This window comes from Tachypleus tridentatus, chromosome 8 (assembly GCF_004210375.1).
Source record: "Tachypleus tridentatus isolate NWPU-2018 chromosome 8, ASM421037v1, whole genome shotgun sequence".
Classification (NCBI taxonomy): Eukaryota; Metazoa; Arthropoda; class Merostomata; order Xiphosura; family Limulidae; genus Tachypleus; species Tachypleus tridentatus.
The window spans coordinates 30,546,404-30,571,939 of NC_134832.1; the positions used below are offsets into that span (position 1 = coordinate 30,546,404).

Consider the following 25,536-nt stretch of genomic DNA (forward strand, 5'->3'; position numbering starts at 1 on the left):
TACAAATGCTATGTAATATTCTGCTCATACCATGGTAACAATTACCAAACTTACCTCAAATTGTCATACAAAGTTAACAATCACCACACTTAACTCCAATTGTCATATCACGGTAACAATTACAACACTTAACTGAAATTGTCATAAAAAGATAACAATTACCACACTTGTAATTGTCATACCACTGTTACAATTACCACATTTAACTCAAATTGTTGAATTTCTTAACATATTGTCAGACAACTCGTAAAACTACACTTTGCTTGTCAGCCTACGATAATTATATATTAGCCTATTACGGTTAAGTACACGTACGAGAACAATTTCCGCAATAAGAAGAATATTAAAAGACATACATGTGACATATTAACAATTTTACTATTATCGTAACTTAATGTTATTATTATCCGTTAACTTAGCAAGTGGACACTTAATATCCTTTTTTTTATTTAGGAATTATTAGAAACGTAAGTTAAACTAAATGAATATGAGCAAACATTTCGATTTGACACACGTGTTCAAAAAAATAACACTTTGTTCTGATACCTTACAAAACCACAAGAAAAATAAATTTATAAACAAGATTTATAAGTAATACAGCTTCCTTCAACATACGTAACTACAAATATCCTATCAGTTGTTCTAATCACGTTCATCACGTCTTTCTAGCATTATTTCCTCTGACATCATCGCTGTTCCTGCTCGCGAGTTTATTGTTTTTAACACGTTATTAAAGTAACTATCGTTTTTACTGAGTATTTTTATAGTTTATACGGAAGTAACAAATATAAAAACTGCGAAGAAACAGTACGTATAAACTTGTAAAAACTATAGTAAACAAAAGCAAGTCTGGCTCAATATGTTCTGAACTTCGTTTTCTGTGTACGAATACAAATCTGCACAAGTACTTCAACAAGTGGTTTTGCAGTACAAATTTTGTAGAGGTATCAAATTTCTGTTTTTTATTCTTGCATACGTCTGTGAGTTCTACCCCAGAGTTTCGATGATATTGTAATATAACAAAGTTTTAGTCCATAAAGCGTGAATTGTCTCTCTATTCACATCAGGACGACCAAAGGGGGGTAATTCGTTGCCCTTACTTTCAAGCCACCTTGCAATATCTGCTCGATTGATGGTCATTGTGTTTCTTAAATCCGTATGAGATACTCCTAGCTTCTTGACAAGAGTGCCGGACACATGAACGTCATCAACCCAAAAGTAAGGAACCCGAGACGACTGTATATAAAGACCAAATATCACATCAGGGGACATAACAACTGCCCATCCAGAGCAATATGGAGGATAGTATTTCCACGGATATTCTGTGAAACTCACGTGCCATTTACTTCGTTGGCTTCTTTTCACAGAAGGTTTCTCTATGAGATAGCACAACACTAATCCTCCTGTCGGTGTTGTGCCGAAGGTGTCTTTCAGGTATTTGACTAGTTGGAAGATATTGACGAAAATATCGTCGTCAGCTTTAAACACATATTTGACGTGACGACAGTAGTAAGTCACCCACTTCAGTCCCATCACGTATTTGTACGTAAGGTTTCGATAGCTATCAATGAAATTTCCTTGAATTATGTCTTGGTGGATATGGTTTTCCTCCTCCAATGCCAACTGAACAGTTTGGTCCTGAACTTGTCCTATCAGAAAAACAACCCTGAAAGGGTCGTTCACAATGTTGGTCTCCTGTCCCCAAGTTTGCCTGATAGTTTGACGATTGTGGTAATGTTTTGGTGCACTGTGGACAAACACTACCATGAAGAGTTCGCTGATGCTGTCGCATCGTTTGTTATTTATCAAAAAACTAAAATTCGTCAAGTTCACCAGTAACCGAAAATCTTTTGTGTCATTTAGAAAGGATAAATTGTAAATTAATCTGGTCAACGGCTTCACGTAGACTTCTTGTGACGATGAAATGCAAAAGTTGGAAATACAAAAGTTTTTTATCCAAAAGAAATTAAACAAAGAAAGGCTGAACACAACCAACAACAACCTTTTCCTTCTGTCATGGTAACCAAGAAATTTCATGATGTTTCACTGTTGATAGAGAAAAAAAAATCAAACTCACAAAATTGTAAAAACTTTTCAACTTAGTAAGTTTCAATATAAAATATTAGAAATTGCTACTCTCTACAAACCTGTATACTTAAAGGCTCAGTCGAGAAAACTCTCTGAAGTTAAAACATGATTCAATGTGTTAAACTTATAAGAGCATTGTGTCGCAGGTAAAAGCAAAAACACAGCTCCAGCTTGGAGCTAAGGGCAAAACATAAAACCTAATGATTTATTTGCGTTTTTTTTGTGTCAAGTTTAATATAGTTCTTAAAACATTTCATTCACTCTAATAATAGATAAATACACAATAATGTGCAAATGTATCTAAATTAAGTTACGGCACAACCATTATGGAATACAGTTTCATATGGAAGCAAGCTTTAACCTCTTGAAAAAACGTCAAATTGAAGAAAACACCTAAAAGTGTTAAAACATGTTATTTACTAATACCATTACGTATTTTAACTTCCTTTTTTGACACTCAAGCATTAGTTGTTCTACTTTTTCCACTGATATGAAATTCTGCTCGCATTTAACTTGAATGCTTAAATATGATGGAAACTAATTGGTTTTCAGAAATGATAATAGCTTGTTTTTTGTTTTTTTTTAATTTTGCGCAAAGCTACTCGATGGCTATCTGCGCTAGCCGTCCTTAATTTAGCAGTGTAAGACTAGAGAGAAGGCAGCTAATCATCACCACCCACCGCCAACTCTTGGGTTACTCTTTTCCCAACTACTAGTGGGATTGACCGTGACATTATAACGCCCCCACGGCTGAAAGGGCGAGTATATTTTGGTGTAATGGAGATTCGAATCCGCGACTCTCGGATTACGAGTCGAGTGCCTTAACCACCTGGCCATGCTGGGCCCCTAATGGTTAGGATATTTGTCTTTCAATCTGCGGGTTACAGGTTCGATTAGCACCACCAAATACACTCGTCCTTTCAGTTGTGGCAGAGTTATAACGTAACGGTTATTCCAACTACTCGTTGGTAGAATAGTCCGAGTTGGCGGTGGGTATTTATTTTGTAATTTACTTCTGTATATCGCTTCAAGATCAACAAGAGCGTGTGCAAATTTATTTCGAGTAAGCTTTATGGGAAATTTAATCAAGAAACAATATGACATAGCTAGCAGAGATCTGCTAAACTCTTGATGTCGAATTAGTATTTTTATTTCAACAGCGATTCTTTACATACAGACTTTCTAAACTAATACAAAATAATTTTAATCGCAGACATCAAAATCTATATGTCCACTTTTCTTAGGTTTAACATTAGTTAAGCCTTTATTAAGTATATCAGCTACTTGTGTAGGTCTTTCGCTTTAGTTAAGTTTGCGCTAAACTTTACCATACTGAGTACTACCAACAAGTAAACTTAATGTTATTCCACGATCTAACGTTAGACCTTTTTAAAACCTTTGTAAGATTTTGATACGTTGTTGTACAAAATGTAAGGCTTGGTATGGCCTGGTGGTTAAAGTACTTGACACATAATATGAGGGTTGCAGGTTCGAATTCCGTCACCAAACATACTCGCCCTTTCAGTCGTGAGAGCAATATAATGTGATAGTCAATCACACTAATTGCTGGTAAAAAAAAAAAAAACCAATGTTGGCGGTGGGTGGTGATGACTAACTGGCTTCCCTCTAATCTTACACTGCTAAATTAGGGACGGTTAATGCAGGTAGCCCTCGTGTAGCTTTGAGCGAAATTCAAAACCAAACCATGAAAAAAGTCTGATAAATTATGTTTACGTCCTGCCCGCTAGTTACATTCTAGTCTATATAAGTATACGGATTTACAACGATAGAATCTGGGTTTGAATACCCTGTGGAAAGAACACAGATAGCCTTTTGTGTAGCTTTGTGCTTACTTACAAACAAACAATCTACATCTACTGAAATGAAATGCAAGTGCATGAGCATTTAAATGTTAGGGTGCGCACGCATTCTCAAGACAAAAACTGAGTGTTATAACAAATTTTGTGAAAACGTTCAAATGGTCCAGAAGAAGAATCTGTAAGTGGCAAAATATCAAAATCTATTCACTTTATAAACAAGGTACTGGCATGTTATCACATACTACGATACCTCACGTTAATTCCTTTTGGGACGTTTGTACATTTTTGTTTAGTACTTACGAATCCACCTTTTTTTCAGGACCAGCATGGCTAAGTAGTTAGGGCACTCGACTCTTAATCTGAGGGTCCTGAGTTCGAATCCCAGTCACACCAAACGTGCCCGCCCTACCAGCCATAGGAGCGTTATAATATTTCCGTCAATCTCACTATTCGTTGATAAAAGAGCAATACAAACGTGTGCGGTGGGTGTTGATGACTATCTCTGTCTTCCGTCTAGTCTTACACTGCTAAAGTAGAGACGTTATAGCAGATAGCCCTCGTGTAGCTCTGCACGCAATTCAAAACAAACCATTTTAATAGAACATTTTTGCTGCTGAGAGGTCGTTAAGAGAGCAATACCAAATTTTAAAAATATTTTAAGACACCATCACTTAAGAAATCAAAGCGTGCACCAGCTGGTGCTGCTAATGGTCAAAAATTAATTCATTTCATACTTCATTTCTGCTAATCGAATTTTAATACTGAACTTAAAACAGATGTTTTCAAACATGCGAAAGATTTTCTAGAAATAGATGATAGAAGTGTAATGTTATAACTTCTGTAATGCGTTCTAATCAATACTGTGAAATATTTATCAAAGGTACTGCTATATGAACGTAAACGAATCTTATATGCAAGTACAAACGTAATGGTTGACCGAAGAATGGTACCAAAGACAATCAGCAGCGATAGGGTTAAGAGCTCAAAAATGCTAAAATCCGGGTTTCAGTTTCCGTGATGGACAGAGCGTAATTAGACCATTGTGTATCTTTACACTAAACTGACAACGTAAACAGAAAAACATTGGAAACATTTAGTTTTAATGCTGGACATCTCAATCACAAGTTCGTTGGATGCTCCTGAATGTCCAAATCAGAGGCTCATAAGATTCACGAGTAGCTATTCCCAGTTTTGATACAAGTACAAATGGTTAGCCAGAAGAGCCTGGCGCAACAAAGGTTTGGTCTGCTCCTTGGACTGAATGATTGTGTTGATTATTACTTTTATAACGCTCTCACAGCTGAAAGTGCAGAGTGTATTGCACAGCATTAAGGCTAACTAATAAGTCTGACAACAGAATGAAAGTTCAAAGATAGAGAAACTGTTTGCCCATGCATGAGTGGTTAAAAAATGTTTATTAAAAAAATAAAATACGATGCATGTAATGGTGTAGCAATTGTTAAATTATTTAACGTGATACTATATCTAATATCCACGTGTCAAAAATGACCATAAACTTAAGTTATCCACCAATACTTATCTATAGATATCCCAGTTATTTTACATTTAACATCCTCACATTAGTTCAAATCCCACGAGGGATACGTGAAACTTTGGCATTCTCATTTAACTTTGAAATGGATCGCACAAAAAAAAAAATAACAGCATTGAGAAACATTATAATAAAGTGAGTTACGTAATGACGACTAACTGCTTGCAATCTAGTCTTTCACTACTAAAGTAGGAACGGCTGGCGTAGATAGCCATCACGTAACTTTGCATTACTTTTTTTTAAATCCTCCAAGTGGCCTTAAATCCCCTTTCGGGAAAATCAAGATCGAAGAAGCAACGGGAATAAAAGTGTAAAAGAAATATAGAGGAGAATCGAAAAGAAGTTCAACAATAAAGCTATTATACTCATCAAAATATATACATAGAAAAGATATATTGTTCAGGTGTAATATCTGAGTTACAAAAACAATAGAAACAATCATCAAAACGTGGATAAAGTTAAGATGTAATATTCATACACAAGAAATAAGAGAACAGAAAGGAAGCGCCGAAAATGGAAGAAAGAAGAAGCTATTGAACACATTTGTGAATGTGACATAATGCAAAGAAAAAATATATATATAATGTGGACTTTAATCGGACAAAAAATGGAATTTAAATTTGATGAGAGAATGATAAAATGAACTTGTACATACACAGAAGAATTTGAAAAATATGTGGGAGAGAAAAAATACATAGCGATTATTTAAATACATATCTGTATTAGATTAAAAGTCATTACGATAGAAAGGATATGAAAACATTTATGGGAGAAATCATATGCCCTTTTCTAAAGGGAAAATTTTCCCAGGGATATACTTCAATAAACAAGTGTTCTAATTTTATTCGGCTTGTCGCTGTTCTGCAGCTAGTACGTATTGATGCGTTGTTTATGTTCTGAGTAGTATTAATGCATGTACGATTTTTATGCTGGATGATCTTCTGTATTAGTTTAAGGAATCGATATCTCGCCCACTTACAGATGATGTGTTTAACAGTACGCATTTATTTGAATATTTTTACGTGCACAAAATACTCACTTACTAATACAGCGTTTAAGTATTTCAATGATTAAACGGTTCTATCCGGTTTCGAATTAATTTCGTTTTTGCATTTTTCAAACTGTCTGCGTTAGTGGCGACAAACCTTTACTATATGTTTTGTAAGCAAAATATCTGTAATATAAAGGTGAAGTCTCCGATATGTTTGGTTCATTTTTATTTCTGTCCAATGAGGGCTATCTGCACTAACCGTCCCTAATAGAGCAATGATAGACTAGAGGGAAGGAAACAAGTTAACACTTCCCACCACCAACTGTTTCTTTTTATAACGAATAGGATGATTGTCCGTCACATTATAACGTCTACACCGTTAAAAAGGCAAACACGTTTGGTAACTGGAATTCCAACTCGCGACCCAGACACTGCGAGTCGAGTGCCTTAACCATCAGACGATATCGGGCCTCTCTCTAATAAAAAACACATCGAGTTACTGAAGATAACATGTCATCTAAGAGATGTTGTTGGAATAACTTGAAACGTTAGTAAGTCTATAGATGTATTCATTTGTACTGCTAAATCATTTTCAACTCTTCAACATAAATTTATACCAGAGTAGCTTTGAAGTTATTTTACGAAAGTAACCATATCATTGGAAGAAAATACTGAAGTTCCGTTTATACTGTAAAAACGTTAGTAGCGGATGTTTAGGTTAACAGTAGTACAACTAAACATATCATTGGAACAAAAATAATGAAATTCCAGTGTATAGTGTAAAAACGTTAGTAGCGGATGTTTAGGTTAACAGTAGTACAACTAAACATATCATTGGAACAAAAATAATGAAATTCCAGTTTATACTGTAAAAACGTTAGTAGCGGATGTTTAGGTTAACAGTAGTACAACTAAACATATCATTCCAGTTTATACTGTAAAAACGTTAGTAGCGGATGTTTAGGTTAAAAGCATTACAACAAAGAACAATTAAGATACAAGTAATATCATAACCGTAGGTTAGAAGAAATATATTACACCTTTTTCTTTTGTTTTTAAGTAACAACAAAGAATATGGTTACATTTATAGAAAACCTCTTTTACGAACTATGAAGTTTTAAACGAACTACATCATTGTAGTTGTAAACGCAAAAGTGTGGCATTTTAGCTTAGAAACACACTGTGCATGTAAACATTGAATAACTCAATGTTTACGCATGTAGAATTAAATGCCATGGGTGAACACTGTAAGACATTTGTGATAATCAAAAGTTTGAAATAATAAACAACGAAAATCGTACTGACAACAACTTACCACCAACCATTGTTTTGCTGTTCTTTCTAGTGTGATAGCCCATTATTTATGAACACTGGGGGTGGAACTTGGTACCCTTCGTAGGCCATGTGGAAGCTATGTCAACCGAGATGAAAAGTTAGGGCCCAACGATCGTTAACAAGGATTTTAAAAGTTGCCTCTTACCTACCCATCGTCAAGCTGTTTTTATTATCTTGGGTGCCAGTTTTTGGGGGGTTTCGGTAAGGATTTCCGGGTATGGAGTCCTATTTGTTATTCTCTCGACATGCGACCGGGTTCTCGCTTGATTTCAACTTTTTTTTAATATAATTTAATAAAAATAATAACACGAAAATTCAACGACACAGTGTGTCACCCAGTGTACGGAAAGTACTTACTCATGTCGTGTAACAGTGTTATAATTTGTTGGGTTATACTATCTACTTGTTGTACCACATTCCAATGCATCGAGATAAAAGCCATTTTTAATGGTAACAAAGATCGTAACAGATAACAGAACTGATTTCGGGCACAAAACAGTATCTGCTCTTTTAAATTGCCAGTTTAATTTAGATTCCTCAGTCAGTAAAGTTATCTGACCCCAAACTAATGCTCATGGTCAGATATAACCGGGGGCGCTCAGAAGTATTGTTTCTCTTTGCCCCTTTCGTCATGATGATTGTTTGGGTAATTTAATGTTTAGAGCCTGTGAGACAAAAACACACACACACACACACACACAAGCATATATATATATATATATATATTTGTGCCTTCAAAAATTATAGTACAATAAGGAAAAAATAATAAAAATAACATTAAAAATTTAATGGACCTCGGCTTAATAGTAGTTTTAGGCGAGCAAACATTAGCGGAAAAACCAACGACAAGCCCCACGTTTATCACAAAATCAACGACCGATTTTAAACTTATAATCCTTCAAGGCGACTGAGATCATTAGATCCAATGCCGCAGATTTGGTGGGGGGAGGGGAGAGAGTACCGCGAGTAAACCCACTTTCACTATTCGAACACCGAATACTCTATGCGAATAGTGCCCTAGCTGAAAACAAAATTATGTATGGGTTAATTCATTAATGGGTTATGAAATTATCACAATTTATACCATCATTGTAGTTGATGGTTTGTCGTGCTAATTAGATTCAGGAGAGATAATTATTAAAGATGAAGCGTTAAGATACGAGTATTGTATCGTGAAGCCGTGATACAACTCTATCAAGACATCGTCAGACATGATAAGGTACGATTTATTATCTTCCCGAAAGTTGGCATGCTTTCAGTAAACATTAAAAGTCTTTTACAGAGAAAAATTTAGAATTTCTAATAAAGTATTTTTGCTAACAATTAATAATTAAATAAAGGAAAATTAATATTGAGTACTACATGTTGTCTTCATTTATTTTATCAAAAACATCACATGTAAAGTAACAAGTTAATGTTAACAACACTGATAGGTATTAAGTTAACTTATATTTTACTTCTCTTACAAGCTGACATTTAGTTGATCAAACCAGAGAACTTGAAAAAGCACTTAAATAAGACACCGTCAGTAATATAGATTAAAAATTACGAATAAGTTTCAAACTTTGTAACAAACCATTGGTAAAACTTATGTATCTACATACGTATTGTATCGACTACTGTAATGAGATACGCATCCCTAATCACATATATATATATATGTATGCATGTATGTTTGTTTTGTTTTTGAACTTTGCGCAAAGCTACACAAGGGCTATCTCCACTCGCCGGCCCTAATTTAGCAGTGTAAAACTAGAGAGAAAGCAGCTAGTCATCACCAACCATCGCTAGCTCTTGAATTACTCTTTTGCCAACGAATAGTGGGATTGATCGTAACATTATAACGCCCCCACGGCTGAAAAGGCAAGCATGTTTGGTGTGATTGAGATTCGAACTCGCAACTTTCAGATTACGAGTCGAGTGCCTTAACCACCTGGCCATGCCGGGCGGCGGCCATGCATGCATGTATCAAGTAGTGTAATTCATTTGCCCTTCAATAAAACGCCAACTCCATGTTATTTCTCCTGCTTGTTTGTTTGTTTTTTGAATTTCGCACAAAGCTACTCGAGGGCTATCTGTGCTAGCCGTCCCTAATTTAGCAGTGTAAGACTAGAGGGAAGGCAGCTAGTCATCACCACCCACCGCCAACTCTTGGGCTACTCTTTTACCAACGAATAGTGGGATTGACCGTCACAATATAACGCCCCCACGGCTGGGAGGGCGACCATGTTTGGCACGACTCGGGCGCGAACCCGCGACCCTCAGATTACGAAGCGCACGCCTTAACGCGCTAGGCCATGCCAGGCCCATTTCTCCTGCTAACAGAGGAAATAATCTAAACCTGTTTTCACTCCGTAAATTCTTAACTTGCCATTATCTTAACTTAACTTCTAAAACTACGTATCTTCTCAGTCATCCTTCAGTTTTAACTTTAAAAAATAACGTTATCACCACTTAGGAAAATATCTTAAGATTTTTTAAAATACATATCGCTTTATTTAAGGATTCTATTCCCGCGCGAAAAAACAAACAAACAAGAAAGATTCCAACACTTGAAAGTTGCAAGAACAAAATTATGTACAACGAATCTAGGTAATGAAGACAAGGGCAATTTTAAAAAGGTAAAGAAAACTACAAGTCAAAAAGTCAAAAACATATTTTTAAAATCAGTATGAAGAACATATAAGTAAAGCAACTATAGCACTTTTACGGATTATTAATTCATAACAGAGTTTAAGAATGCATGTGGAGATAAAAAAAAGTAAAATGATTATTTAGGAATTTGGAATTTTATACCGTTCCGTATGTCCAGGCATGTCCAGGTGGTTAAGTCTCTCGACCCAGCTCCGCCATTCGTTATCTATAGCAAACTTAGTCCTAGATCTAGTACTAGTCCTAACAGTGGAGCTACTGCAAAGTCTGAAACAGTCTCTTTATGTGATATTTAATTGGTATTATATCGTATACTTAAAGTGGTTATAGATATTAAGGGCAATAATCCTTCCAACAGAAACTTAAATATATTGCCCTAGTTTGTGATCTTATGATTACAAAAGCACGTGATTATATGAATCATTCAACAATTTTAAACGTGAAACAGCTCAGATGGCTAGTAAGCATTAGCAAGCGTGATCGTGAAACATAAACAGTAGTAAACATTAAATATTAAAACACATTTTGGAATAATTTTACAGATAATACAAAGCAATGTTCGTATATTAGTTTACATGTGATAACCACGAGTAATTGTTTGCATTTGTAAGATTGTAATTATGATAATTCCGCGGATTCGTTAAAGTTATATCGTTAAGCGCAATAAACTCACCTCCTTTCTTTCATCGAACTCTACCAATTTGAAAATATTCGTACTTATAGTTAGAAGAACCAACGTGATTTTAAAATTTTTCAGGTGGCTCACGTGACGAATTAACAGCGCAAAGCATGTCGGTGAATGCAATAAAGGTCATCTCCATGACAACTAAGACTCTTTGCCTTTGTTATATCTTACTGCTATGCTCTATGACGATAGAGTCACATACTGCTGTTTATGTATTGTAGTATTTCAGTATCTTACTGACACAGTAACGAGTGAGAAAATCTCGTGCCTTTTCAAACTAACTGTGTACCGTTATGTAGTCTTATGGAAGTGTTTGTTATTTCATTGATTACTGGCTTTGCCATTACATATTTACACAGTTATGGTTGCGTGTATCTTTCCATTCAGTGTAAACACAAGTCGAGATACACTGCTTTAAAATCATTCTGGTAAAACAATAAGAGTTACAAAGTACAGCTAGTAAGCTGTAACATATAGCACGAGTTACATAGAAAACTGTCTATAACTATCTATCCAACAGTGTGTTATTGTTATCATCTCCTTTAATGAGCGATCTCAATATCACTGATTATCTTAGAATCAATTCGCAACTCTATTGCCAATAGCTATCTTCTCGATTGTAATGAGCCCTAAATTCACTTCTCCCGAAATTAAATTATCCACGAAATTATTAAAAATTGTTAATTTAAAAAGGGGCAATATGGATCTTCAAAAAATACAGAAACAAGAAAATAGCTGAAAGTGAATATCAGAAAGATAAACAAACAAGCTTAAGGTTTGAGACATTGCTTCCTCAAGCTACACATCCTATTTTGACTCTCCTAGTTATTACAGTTTTTAGACCTGGAGTCAAAATAGGATGTGTAGCTTGAGGAAGGAATGTCTCAAACCTTAAGCTTGTTTGTTTATCTTTCTGATATTCACTTTCAGCTATTTTCTTGTTTTTGTATTTTTCAGTATTCCTTTCTCTCCTATTTAAATTTTTAATAACAATTTATTTATAGTGTTGCTTTTTAATGTCCATTATAAACACAAATCTATTTAATAACAATACTGTCCTATTTGAAATAGTTCAATGAAATACGTAATATCTGTTTTATGTTCTGTCGGGAAACAATAGCAAAGTTTCGATTGGTTTCATGTAGACTGTTTGTGTTTGTTTTGTATTTCGCGCAAAGCTACACGAGGGCTATCTGCGCTAGCCGTCCCTAATTTAGCAGTGTAAGACTAGATAGGAAGCAGCTAGTAATCACCACCCACCGCCAACTCTTGGGCTATTCTTTTACCAACGAATAGTGGTAACCGTCACATTATAACGCCCCCACACAGAAAAGGTAACAATGTTTGGTGTGACGGGGATTTGAATCCGCGACCCTCAAGTTACGAGTCGAGTACCTTATCCACCTGGCTATGTCGGGCCTCGTGCTGACTGTATTATAGCCACAAATTTATCATTGATAGTGGTACTGCATGTATGTTCGCTCTGATGCATCAATATAAACATACTACATGATATGTTTATGCTTGTAAAATGTAAATAGTTGGTATATTTATACCCTGCAGTTATATGTGGAGTCTAAACACTGGATTGGAGTAACTACTTAACTATACTGGTATGATGCATGGAATGAATTTTGTAACTGCATAAATGTTATACGTGGAATGCGTATTGACTAGTATTTAATCGATATGTATACGTGCAGGCTTTATAGTTGTTTTTTTATGTTTTAAAACCATATATATATATAGATTGCAATATGAACTTTACAAGTTGTATAGACGTATGCACATATATTCGAAGCACACTCTAAAGGATCGAAAACGTGTTAATCAACTGTCGTGAACTGGTTGTATTAATATACGTTTCCACACTCCATTCCTGATGAAGTTGCTGTAATGACACTTCCCCGACTCTCTTCCACATTGACGACCCTAAATTTCGGTGGGCCATTGATGTTGCATATTTTATCTAAAGCTAAGTATTTAGCTACAAAAGTTCTATCTCACTTTCGCTTTGAGTCATCATCTCCTGCTAGCCACTCTAAGCTTATAGTCAACATCAAGGATGGCTACTATATATGCAGTGATTGCAAAATTTGCAATCATGCAGTGTTGACTATAATTACCATTATTGTCAATCCGATGCTACTAGACAAAATTGGTCATGGAATATTAAAAAAAACAAACTATGATCACTCAGCAACATCATGACTGAAAGGGTAGAAACCGTATGCATAAATAAATTATATATTACATCAATACAGCTGCAACAATGACATAATAATCGTTATAGTACACGTGTCATGTCTGTCATATAAATATTAAATTATATCTATGGCCTGCATGCACCTATATAGGTATGGATGTATTAACAGAGGGTTATGAAGCTCCATATAAGTCACAGACTACATTAAAAGAATTGGGTGTGAGTAGTCGTACAGCCGCTGTTATTAGCTAGGTATCCTAAACAACGTGCGAAAGTGTGTTAAATAATGTGGCCCAGATTTTATTGGAATACTCACAGAAATTTTTGCTTTAGGCTGGCGAAACAATATTAAATAACAATAAAAAAGTGGGCGATCCCTATTATGAACCACTACTTTGATTCATGATTTATCTCTATTCTTCATACAGTATATGACCTTTTTATGACCTATCGCCCCTACGAAGAAGAAATTATTTGTCAGAAATATTCATTTAAGTTTTATATATATATATATTTATACACACACACACTGCTGGCCAAAATCTTAAGGCCAATGAACATAAAGAAAAAATATGCATTTGCGTTGTTAGACTCAACCACTTTTGCAGTTCGACAATTCTTCCACGTTCAAACTCAGTCAAATTTTTAGCCTTTGCCATGTTTTTACCTAATGAAATATACACTGCTACCCAAAATCTTAAGGCCAATAAACATAAATAAAAAATATGCATTTTGCGTTGTTAAACTCAACCACTTATTTGAGTTGAGTTTCGAAAGATGAAAATAAGAAAAGGGAAAATAAAAATAAATTTTTTTTATCATTTAATAAGGAAAATGCGAACACTATGAAATTAGCCTAAATACTAGCTGGTCAAAAGTTTAAGACCATACCAAAATCGAAGTCCTAAACAGGGTAGGAAATGCCCAACGAGATATCTCAGTAGTGAGTTATACGCCCGTGATTGCGAATAAAATTCGCTTTGGCATTGTCGATATAAGCGTTTGCAGAAGGCTGTCTGGAATGTTATTCCAAGTGGTGAATATGGCTTCACGAAGATCATGCACTGTTTGGAATTGACGTCCATTTTTACAGACTTCCCTTGCCATCCACCCCAAACATTTTTAATGGGGTTCAGTTCGGGCGAACACGCTGGATGGTCCAAGAATCACTTTGTTCGCCATGAAAAAGTCCTTTGCCCTGCGGGCATTGTGGATTGCAATGTTGTCCTGCTGAAAGATCCAGTCATTTCCTCACAAGCGAGGGCCTTCAGTCAATAAGGATGCTCTTTCCAACATGCCAATGTAGCCAACTACTGTCTGTTTAACGCCTCTGTATAACCTGAAGCTCCATTGTTCTATGGAAGAAGAAAGCACCCCAGATCATGATGGAACCTCATCCACTGTGTCGTGTAGAAAATGTCTCCGGTGGGGTATCCTTATCGTGCCAGAAACGCTGGAAGCCATCTGGACCATCCAGGTTACATTTTTTCACATCAGAAAACAAAACCTTCTTCCACTTTTCTACGTCCCATGTTTGGTGCTTCTCAGCAAAGTTTAACCGAGATGTTTCGTGGTGTGGAAAGAGCCGTGGCCTTTGAAGACGTTTACGGTTTTTAAAGCCTTTCTTTCGTGGATGCCATCTTATTGTTCTTAAGCTGCATTCTACGTCCGTAAGAGCCTTAATCTGGTTCGACGATCGGATGGTGTCTTGACGGACAACCCGTCGAATCCTCCTGCTCAAGGCCGGCGATATTTTCTTGGACCGACCATTGAAATTCTCGTTTCCTATCCATCAGGGTCTTTTAAGAAATTTGTAACAGTAGTTTTATTACCCCCAATCTCACCAGCAATGGCACGTTGAGAGAGACCTTACTTTTTCAGCTCGACAATTCTGCTACTCTGTCAACTCTTTAGTCTTTGCCATGTTCTTACCCAATGTAACGTAGGAGTTGCCAGTGGGAGATGTTAACAACGCTAATGCTTGAACACAAATGACTAAATTCCGTTACGTGTTTATCGATTAACGTTTCGTTTCAGTGTGGTCTTAAGCTTTTGACTAGCTAGTATTTAGGCTAATTTCATAGTGTTCACATTTTTCCTATTAAATGCTAAAAAAAGTTTTTATTTTTATTTCCCCTTTTCTTATTTTCATCTTTCGAAGCTCTACTCAAATAAGTGGTTGAGTCTAACAACGCAAAATGCATATTTTTTCTTCATATTCATTGGCGTTAGGATTTTGACCAGCAGTGTATATCATACCACATTTTCTTGTGTATATTGGTTGAGCAGCTATAAATCGGTAAACTATTTCTTGCAAACTACAGCCAGCTTTTGTTTATTCATTTATTTTAGAACGAGGCTGCATTTGATTATTTGATTACATGGGGAAATCGAACCCATGATTTTAGCGTTGTAAGCCCGTGGACTTATTGCATGGGGTTATCAGCCTTTGTAACAGCAGGTAAATGTAACTACTGCTCTATGACTAATTGTGAAACCGAGCTCAGATATGAAATAAAATAAAGTAAATTTTCCTGCGATTGTCATAGACACTGATAATTTATAGTTTGCTTCTGGTTTTCCATGTATTCTTACATTGTAACGTGTTCTGTCATTGGTCGAATTCTTTTGGATAAGTTGATAAAAAATAATCCTAAGTTCAGTCAACCTAACGGTAACAAATTACTTTGTTCTTGGACTTTTGCTACAAACTTCATTCACTGCTAGGCCTAACTCACAAACGTTTGAGCAGAAATTACGAGAGTAATACTACGCCTAACTTATAAATAAACTTATTGGTTAATGTTAAATCTCCTCTCTATCTATAATCGATAAATAACGAACAAACTGATTTTACTCTTTTTAGCTCGCTAACTGAATAAAGTAGAGAACAACGTTTCGACATTCTTAGGTCATCTAAAAGTTAACTCTCTCTTTGTTAACCTGAAGATGACCTAAAAAGATCGAAACTTTCACCTTTACTTTATTTTAATAAAAGTTTCAATACACAGACCAGCCGTCTTGAGAGACAAGTGGGTTTTTCGTCATCACGAATGACACTGAACTGATTCAATCATTGACTCACTGAATGCTTACTAATACTTGCAACGTATTCCTTCTTACTACATACCACAAAAATTCTAGATTATTAACATTCATGAAATATCTAGGTAACTTTATAATATATTCCCTCTAGCAACAAATATCTACATTAAAATATGGATTACAACAGTGATCTTATAACAGCAGGGAAATACATTGTTTCACTATCAGTATAGGAAATAATAAACTGTAAGAAAAATATCAACAAATAATGATTTCATAATAAGAAATACACTATAAGTTGCTAGGAGACGGGAGTGGAATAAATGTATTTTTAACCGATTATTGAAACCAATATTCCAGAGTTTATTTTCGTTGTTGTTTTTGTTAACGGTATTGTTAATTTGCATCAAGTCAGCCGAGGGCATAAAAAGAGCCAATGTTTCTTTGTTCTATGTGGTCTTTATTACGATTTCTATTTTTGTGTCTTTATACAAAATAAAAATAAAACGACTGAAAATGATATCCAAAGATTAATGTAATTTATTTTGGTTTCATTAATTTCGCCCAAAGTTACATGAAAGCTATCCGCGCTAGCCCTCCCTAATTTAGCAGTGAGAGACTCAAAGGTAAACCGCTAGTCAACACAATCCACCGACAACTCCTGGAATACCTGTTTATCAATGAATAATAGGATTAATCGTAACATTATAATGCCCCCACTGTTTTTGAAAGAGCACATGACATATAGGTTATACGACGTCTCTCCTGTAAAAGTGGGTTTTCTTCGCTTGCTTCGGTTTACCCCCACAACAAAATGCATCTGGACATTGGACTCAATGGTTTCATTCTCCTCTGAAAAGAGTCCTCAATCTAATTCGGTACGATGAAGTTCATTTAACGATGAAATTCCTTTCAGATTTTAAAAAAATAAAAATAAAAATAATTTTAAAAACTTCAAAGAACCCTGAACTTAATATCTAAATAAGTCCATTGTCATAGTAACATATGAACTTGTTATTCCGGATGCATGCTTTGGTCTCTTCATTCCAGAACTACACTTGTGCAAATCGCCGACATTAATCTTCCCTTCTGCACATTATCAATCTTTGGAAAAGAAGATCCTCATGTCTTATCCGGCCATGATTCTGGCAAAAGTAGTCAATTAATTTTACGTACGTGTCTGAAGGGGAACAACAGTTGTTTTCGAGCCTTTGTGTTGAGAAGAGCAAGAAAGAATTGTGTTGTTTTTGTCTTCCTTCAAACAAAATTCCTACCACGATTAGTTTCTATTTCTTTTAGAGCTACCATTTTTGGTAACAAGAAGTCAAACCTGCGACCGGCAAAACGAGTTGCCAAATTATTCAGCAGAGGATTTTTAAGTTGGCTTTAATTTTTTTGAAATGTTGGTTATATATGGAAACATAGGAGACAAAACTTTGGTATTCTTTTTTCTGTTAATATAGATTACTTGATAATATAGCAATCTAGGAAGTATTTGTGGAGATTAGAATTATAATATGCTTTTAAACAAAGGTGTTATCATTATTTAAACCAATCACAAAGAGAAATCTGAATAAAACAAAGTTGGTATAATTATTTAAACCAATTACAAAGAGAAATCTGAATAAAACAAAGTTGTTATCATTATTTAAACCAATCACAAAGAGAAATCTAAACAAAACAAAGTTGTTATTATTATTTAAACCAATCACAAAGAGAAATCTGAATAAAACAAAGTTGTTATAATTATTTAAACCAATTACAAAGAGAAATCTGAATAAAACAAAGTTGTTATCATTATTTAAACCAATCACAAAGAGAAATCTCAATTAAACATATGAACTATTTGTATGTCCCTTTGTTTTGAATTTCGCTAAAGGCTACACTAGGGCTATCTGCACTAGCCGTCCCTAATTTAGCAGTGTAAGACTAGAGGGAAAGTCATCAACAGCAACCGCCAACTCTTCGGCTGCTTTTTTACCAACGAATAGTGGGATTGACTGCTACGCTATAACGCCTTCACGGCTGATAGGGCAAGCATGTTTGGGTAATGGAGATTCGAACCCGCTACCCTCAGATTACTAGTCGAGTGTCTTAACCACGTGGCCATGGCGGGCCACATATGAAGTGAGTGTCCAGTGTTTCGCAGATGTTAATGTTTCTGGTTACAAATATTTTGAATAGCACAACCGAGGCCTTATTCTAGCACTTAATATTACTGAGTCAATTATTTTATTTGTGTATTTATCTATATCTAATATACTAAAGCATTGATAGCTGTAGGTAATTTTAGTAATGTATTGAGAATAAAGACTTGGAGCTTAAAATTGTTTTTAAAAAAGTACATAAAGTGACAATTGCCTCTACAAATATCTAGTAAACACATTAGAAACGGCTGAGCATAAAGTGGCTAATAGTCTTGTTTTTGTATGATCATGTTCCAGTTATATAGAACTGATGCTATGAAGAATATTATAGCATGATCCGCTGCTTCTTTTGCTTTCACAACAGTTCTGGAATAATACCCTTCTTTATCGAGGAAAGAATGTGACAGGAAATTAGAATTTTATCTTCTTGTGAGAAAGTAACTATGTAACATATATCGTAGATTTTTCCCACCCACTCTTGTTTAATATTAAATACTCAAATTTTAATGCATTCAGGTATGGGTAGTTTCAACACAAAACGTCAATCGTATAATTCAAGTTCTTTTCTCTCACGCTATCTATTGTTCTGAGCCTTTCACTTGTGACAAAAGATTTCTATAAATTTGAACTAACTATTAGAAGTGAATAGGGATTTTCGTTTTTTGTTTTTGTTTTGTTGTTTTTTTTTACAGGCAGGTTAGATGATACACTAAGGTTGTAATCTCTCCTATTTTGTTTTCAATGTAATAATCTTTTTTATATTTAATATAAATGCTCTTTTTGTGCTCGTCCATATTTTATTGTTTGTTTTGCATTGAACAAAGATTCTTTCATTAAGTAATATTCCATGTCTCGTCTCTTTCACTCTTGATACGCAAAATCAGAGAATTGAGATTTATCTCACAGCACATTTTTCTAACCTCCAGTTATTCTGTAAAACCTACTTGTTTACACTTAGAAGAAATCGGTGTAACTCAGAATACTACACCATAAGACTGGAGCCATTAGCAAACTAGCAGAATTCCATATGCTTCTTTTATACCACTTCTTCGTAGAGTCAAAACTTTCTTATTTGTTAAAATTATTCTCGGCTCATGAGAAACTTCTCCAGGTGTCGAATGCATATAATATTTCGAAAATGAACTAACAATAGTAAATCTAAATATATTGAATTTCATCAACATTTCACTCGAACGTATTTCAGAATTGTCATTTTGTAACACTTATTGTCATTTTGTAACACTCATTCAATGTAATTCAACATATAAACTGAAAAATCAAATTTACATTTTTTTATAAAGTGTCAATGAGCCTTGACAGTAAATAATCCCCGTATATAATTTTTTTTTCCTGCATAAGGTTTGTATGATATATACTAAGACACTATCATCCCTCTAGAACTATAATGCCAAGGTTTTGTTTCTCATCTAATATTCCTTCTTTTTCTTTGAATTTTATTAATACGGTCTTTTGTTTCTCATTATTGTATAGCCTCACAACAGATAATTGAACAAATAGTTATAAAAATTATCTTTCGATAATACCATTGTAAAAAGAAATTTATAAACTATTTAAGTAATCAAAACTGAGCAAAAGTGATATACGTTTCAAGTGGGAAAGTGATGAAATTTAAGCCGTACATAAAAAACAATGTAATGAAGTGGAAAGCTTCGAGATCTTGGGAATGAACTACAGACGTGTGAATGTTTTATAGTTTCATTAGACTTTCCTGAAAATGTTTTTGAATTAAATTATGTTTGTTTGGAAGTAATCTCGACCTTCCTCTGTGACAAGACATAAAGTAAGTCTTATTATTAAGCTCAGAAAGTGTGGTAGTAACGGTAAAATATTACAGTGACGAGACATGTAAATTGTATTAGGCTTAGAGAGTGCGGTAATGACGTCAAAATATTACGAAATTCTTATTTATTGAATATTATTGTTTATTAAGCTAAGCTTATTATCTTCAAATAACTCGCTTAAATAAAAGAACTTTTACTTTTATAAAAGAAGAGATAATTTATTAAATATAATTTCATTACGACAGAGAATATTGTTAGGTTTGTTTTCAATTTCGTGCAAAGCTACACGAGGGCTATCTGCGCTAGCCGTGCCTAAGTTAGTAGTGTAAGACAAGATGGAAGGTAGCTAGTTATCACAACTCACTGCCAACTCTTGGGCTACTCTTTTCCCAACGACTAGTGGGATTGACCGTAACTTTATAACGCCCCCACGGCTGAAAGGGCGAGCATGTTTGGTGTGACTGTGATTCGAACTCGCGACCCTCGGATTACGAGTCGAGTGTCTTAATTACCTGACCATGCCGGGCTGATGTTTCATGCGAGAAACAAACTTCAAATAATATCAGTGCAACATCTCTTCTTTGATAGGAAATGTAAATATTAACGGTTTTTATTCTATTTTTCTTTGCAAATTACAAATGAACTACAATTGAATCAAAGAGATTTTACCCTGGATGTGGTTTTTCTCACCTAAAATTGAGAGAACCGTGTAAGACATTTTGATCTGGCCACTGAAAACTGAACGAGACGTCTTGAACTACAGATTTAATTGTTTGGAGAAGAACAAAGAAAATTAATGAATAAAAACTCAGTCAGAAAACAAACATCTGTCAAACAATAAGGTCAATGTCGAATATGTCTTGTTTTTGTTTGTTTGTTCTTGTTGTTTTGAGGTACTAGAAAAAAATGTGATACAAATTGTATTGGGGGTACCAAACATTTTACTTTTTAGTACAAATCCCATCTTCCAATGTTGCAACTTAGATCTCCTCAGCAATAACACTTCAGCGAATCTAGTAAGATCCACACAATAGCAAAGTCTTACAGACAAAACTACGTTATTCCATCAAAATAAAAAAAAATCTCCAAAAAAGAAATTTCAATTACTTCCTATTTAAAATATATTGAATTACTTTCACAGTTACTACTGCTAATGACCAAGTATTGTCTGATAATTTCCTTACTTTATTATTCAATTTTTTATTTTAGTGCCAGTACGATGGATAGTGTGTACTGTTGATACCTGCCTGGTTACAAAGCTCGTTTCATTAATGCTTTCCAAATTACACTATGTAACACAAATTTTGTTCCTGGATAGTATGCGTTATTTCTTAATTGCTTATGTTGTAAAAGTACAGAAAATGGCCACTATTCCCTTCAAACTTTGCTTTTATTACCTGCATAATGAAATTTAGAAATTAACCTATTTTCTATGTAAAAACGGGCAAATTTGCACATTTTCATTTACATAAGGTCTAAATAAAACAACATATGAATCAAGATTTACATGTATTTATACTAAAGTTATACAAAAATGAACAAAAATGTTTAGAAGTGAGTACTTTTTCGAGATTTGCGACTGTAATGTAAATCACTTTTACGTATCAGCCCCCAAATATAGTCTCTCATCATGTTTTCGTTATGCACTCCTTGGTAGGCGCGTTCCACGTCTAGTATACCTTGGTGGAAGCACCCGCCTTGCTCCTCTGAGTATCTTCCCACTTTATCTTTGAATTTATCAAGATGAGCGTCAAAGATATGGACTTTCAGGAACATCTTGCAGCCCATTTTGCAGTAGTTCTTCACCAGAGTCTTAACCAGTTCCACATAACTTTCGGTCTTGTGATTGTCCAAGAAGCCCCGAACCACTGCGACAAAGCTGCCCCAAGCTTTTTTTTTCTTCCTACTGAGCTTATTGGGAAATTCTGTGCACTCCAGGATCTTCTTTATTTGTGGTCCAACGAAGACACCAGGTTTGACCTTTGCCTCAGACAGCATAGAGAAGAAGTCTCGAAGTTACTTGAAGGCTGCAGACGTCTTATCAAGAGCTGTGACAATTTGTTTCATAAGACCCAATTTTATGTGCAATGGTGGGAACAACACCTTCTGAAGGTCCGCTAGTGGCTCACACTTGACATTGTGCCTCTCCACAGAGAACTCGGTCCATTGTGTCCAGTGTTTCCTGTTTTAGTGCGCTGCGGTGTCCCTGCTGTCTCAAAGGCAAAGATTACAGGGAAACTTGGTAAAGCTACCTTGGAGACCCATCAGGAATGCTAACATTTTGAAGTCTCCAATAACCTCCTAGCCATACTCATCATACTTCAAGGCAGTATGCAAGGTCTTGAAGCTGTTGTATTCTTGTTTGAGGTGCACCGAATGAGCCAGGGGAAGAGACGGATACTTATTCCAATTATGGAGCAGCACAGCTTTGAGGCTTCTGGATGATTTGTTTGTTTGTTTTTGAATTTCGCACAAAGCTACTCGAGGGCTATCTGTGTTAGCCGTCCCTAATTTAGCAGTGTAAGACTAGAGGGAAGGAACCTAGTCATCACCACCCACTGCCAACTCTTGGGCTACTCTTTTACCAACGAAAAGTGGGATTGATCGTAACATTATAACGCCCCCACGGCTGAGAGGGGAGCATGTTTGGCGCGACTGGGATGCGAACCCGCAACCCTCAGATTACGAGTCGCATGCCTTAACACGCTTGGCCATGCCGGGCCACTTCTGGATGAAGAGGCGCCATTCGTTCGGATTACAGATAATTCCAGTTGCCTCGCACAGACGGGATACATTGTGGCAAAAACAGAGCCCATCTTGACGAGTGAAGTTCTACAACTTTCCAGAAAATTCTTGTAAGTTCGAAAAAATACTCTATCAACTACTCAGCAGTAGAATGTTTTGGAAAATAGGTAAATTTGAAAATTTCATTACCCAAGTCACAAAAGCAAAGTTTGAAGAGAAAAATAGATCTTTCACATTTACTTTAGGCATAAGCAATTGGGAAATAACACTTTCTGCCCAGGAACAAGAAGAAGTAAAAATTTTGTTACATAGTGTTATAGACAAACAGCTACTAAAACACCACCTGGAATGGTATTGGCACAATGTGTAAAGAAGGAGCAACAGAAATGTATATGGAAATATATATATATATATATATATATATTTAGTATTTGAGTGTTTTCTGTGGTTGTGTTTATTTGACTTGCAGTGTTCGAAAACGTGTGAAGGTGACTTTTTATGTTCTTTGAATCTGGTTTCCATTTTTCTACTTGTTTCTCAATATAGAAGTCGTGGCAGTTATCACATTGTATTTTATAAATAATGTTGGTGTGGTGTTTGTCAGTGTAGTTTTTACATAGTATAGACCTCAGTTTTGTGCCTGTTTTTTCAATAAATTTGGTATTAACTGGAATGTCATATTTTGTTACTAGTTTGTTCCAAATGTTGGTTATTTGTTTGCTGATGTCAGGAATATACGGTATACAGCAGTATATGGTTTCGTGATTTTTTGATTCGTGAGATACATTTACTTTTGTTGGTTGATTTTGCTTTCTGTCTAGGTGTGTGCGTATAATGTTTTCTACGGTTTGTGGAGGAAACTTATTGATGTTGATGAAGTATTGTTTTATTTTGTCTAATTCATCGTTAATTTTATCTGGTGAGCATAGTTTTATAGCTGTGTTTATTTGGTTTCTTAGTATGTTGAGTTTTTGTTTTGTTTCATGTGCTGAGTCCCAAGGAATGTATAGTCCAGTATGGGTGATTTTTCGGTGGATTTCTGTTTTAAAGAAGCCTTACTTATACAACAACTTAAACCCAAAATAAACCAATATAAAGGAACGCCTTTATACCTATATTAATATAATAAATAAATAAAATTATATATTCAAACATCTAACACCGCCCTCTACATTCTGACACTCAGTTACACAACCCCTTTCAAACATGTGGTCAGCTTCCGGTCAATTACCTCTTTCTTTGTGAACCTGACGATGACCGAAGAAGGTCGAAACGTTGTTCGCTCTTCTATGTAAAATATTTTCTCAACCCAAACGAGCCGTTTTTGCATATATATTTCTCTACAAGTGGGTTTTCTCGACATCACTGAAGGAGCAACAGAAGCTAATGTTCCATAAGCCACGTCTTTTCAGTAAACAAACATATGATTACCAGACCTTCTGAGATTATTAATTGAAAACCATGTGGGTAATCTTGAAGTAGACTATGACAGCGACTCAGTGAACCGTAATCAATTTTTTCTGATGTTTGTTATACAGTAAAACCTGTCTAAGCCGGAAACTACAAAAGGCGGAAACGTATACAAGCCAGAAATATCAAAATTTTGCAGAATTATCTTAAGATTTTTCTTATAAAATGCCCTCTATATCGTGGAATCTGCGTAATGCGGACAGAAAACTATCTTTCACCTACCTCATCTATGAACAAGTAGGATTAGAACCCGTTTAAGGCGGAAAAATTATTTTTGATTAAATATTATTTTTTATTTAATTAATAATTTCTTTAAATATTAATAAATTCTTGTTTAATTAATAATTTGTTTAAATATTAATGAATGACAGCCACCTTGCTGTCGTACGCCAGCAGGCCTCAATGATACCTGTTATTTGTTGGTCGAAATGACTTGTCATCAGTGGATACTGTGAATAATGTGTGTTTTATATGTTATAACATTTTCAACACGCGGATTATTAATATAAATTTATACTGAAGAGGCGTGGTGTCATATTTAAAACTACTTCGCATTCAATTGTATCCGTTAATATATCGAACCGCATATACATAAACTAACATTTGTTAAAAGCAAAGCAGTAGCGTTAAGTAGAATCAAGCAAACATGATTTATTTACGTTGCTTTGCATACGTAAATTTAACTTAAAATCAAAACAACAAAATAACTGTTCTAGTTACACTGTAATAGCTTGCTGATACAATTCTAGTGCAATGTTTTCTAACTGATGTGCTGTCAGACAAGCACGCGTATCGCGGAATTGTATAAAAGTCATACGAGAAAAAAGTAAATTTATATAAATTAGTTTTGTGAACGAAACCAAAATATATTCTGTTTTGCTGATCTTACGATGTACCTCGTGAGACGTTACGTCATGCTACGGTCTAATGAAGTGGTTCTCAACCTTGTTTGGAGGTACTGAACCCCGAACGTTTCGTACTTGCATTCCTGAACCCTT

The 25,536-nt window shown here is 35.1% G+C and overlaps 1 protein-coding gene across 1 annotated transcript; it reads right to left on the reverse strand.

Annotated features, from left to right (window-relative positions):
• Positions 1-428: 428 nt before the first annotated feature.
• Positions 429-11,175, reverse strand: LOC143224122 (beta-1,3-galactosyltransferase 5-like). The gene is made up of 2 exons (XM_076452576.1): positions 11,112-11,175; positions 429-2,046 (listed from the first exon to the last, which is right to left on the reverse strand). Exon 2 carries the CDS (start codon positions 2,035-2,037, stop codon positions 988-990), a length of 1,050 nt encoding a protein of 349 aa, XP_076308691.1. The 5' UTR covers positions 2,038-2,046; positions 11,112-11,175; the 3' UTR covers positions 429-987.
• Between the last annotated feature and the right edge of the window lie 14,361 nt (positions 11,176-25,536).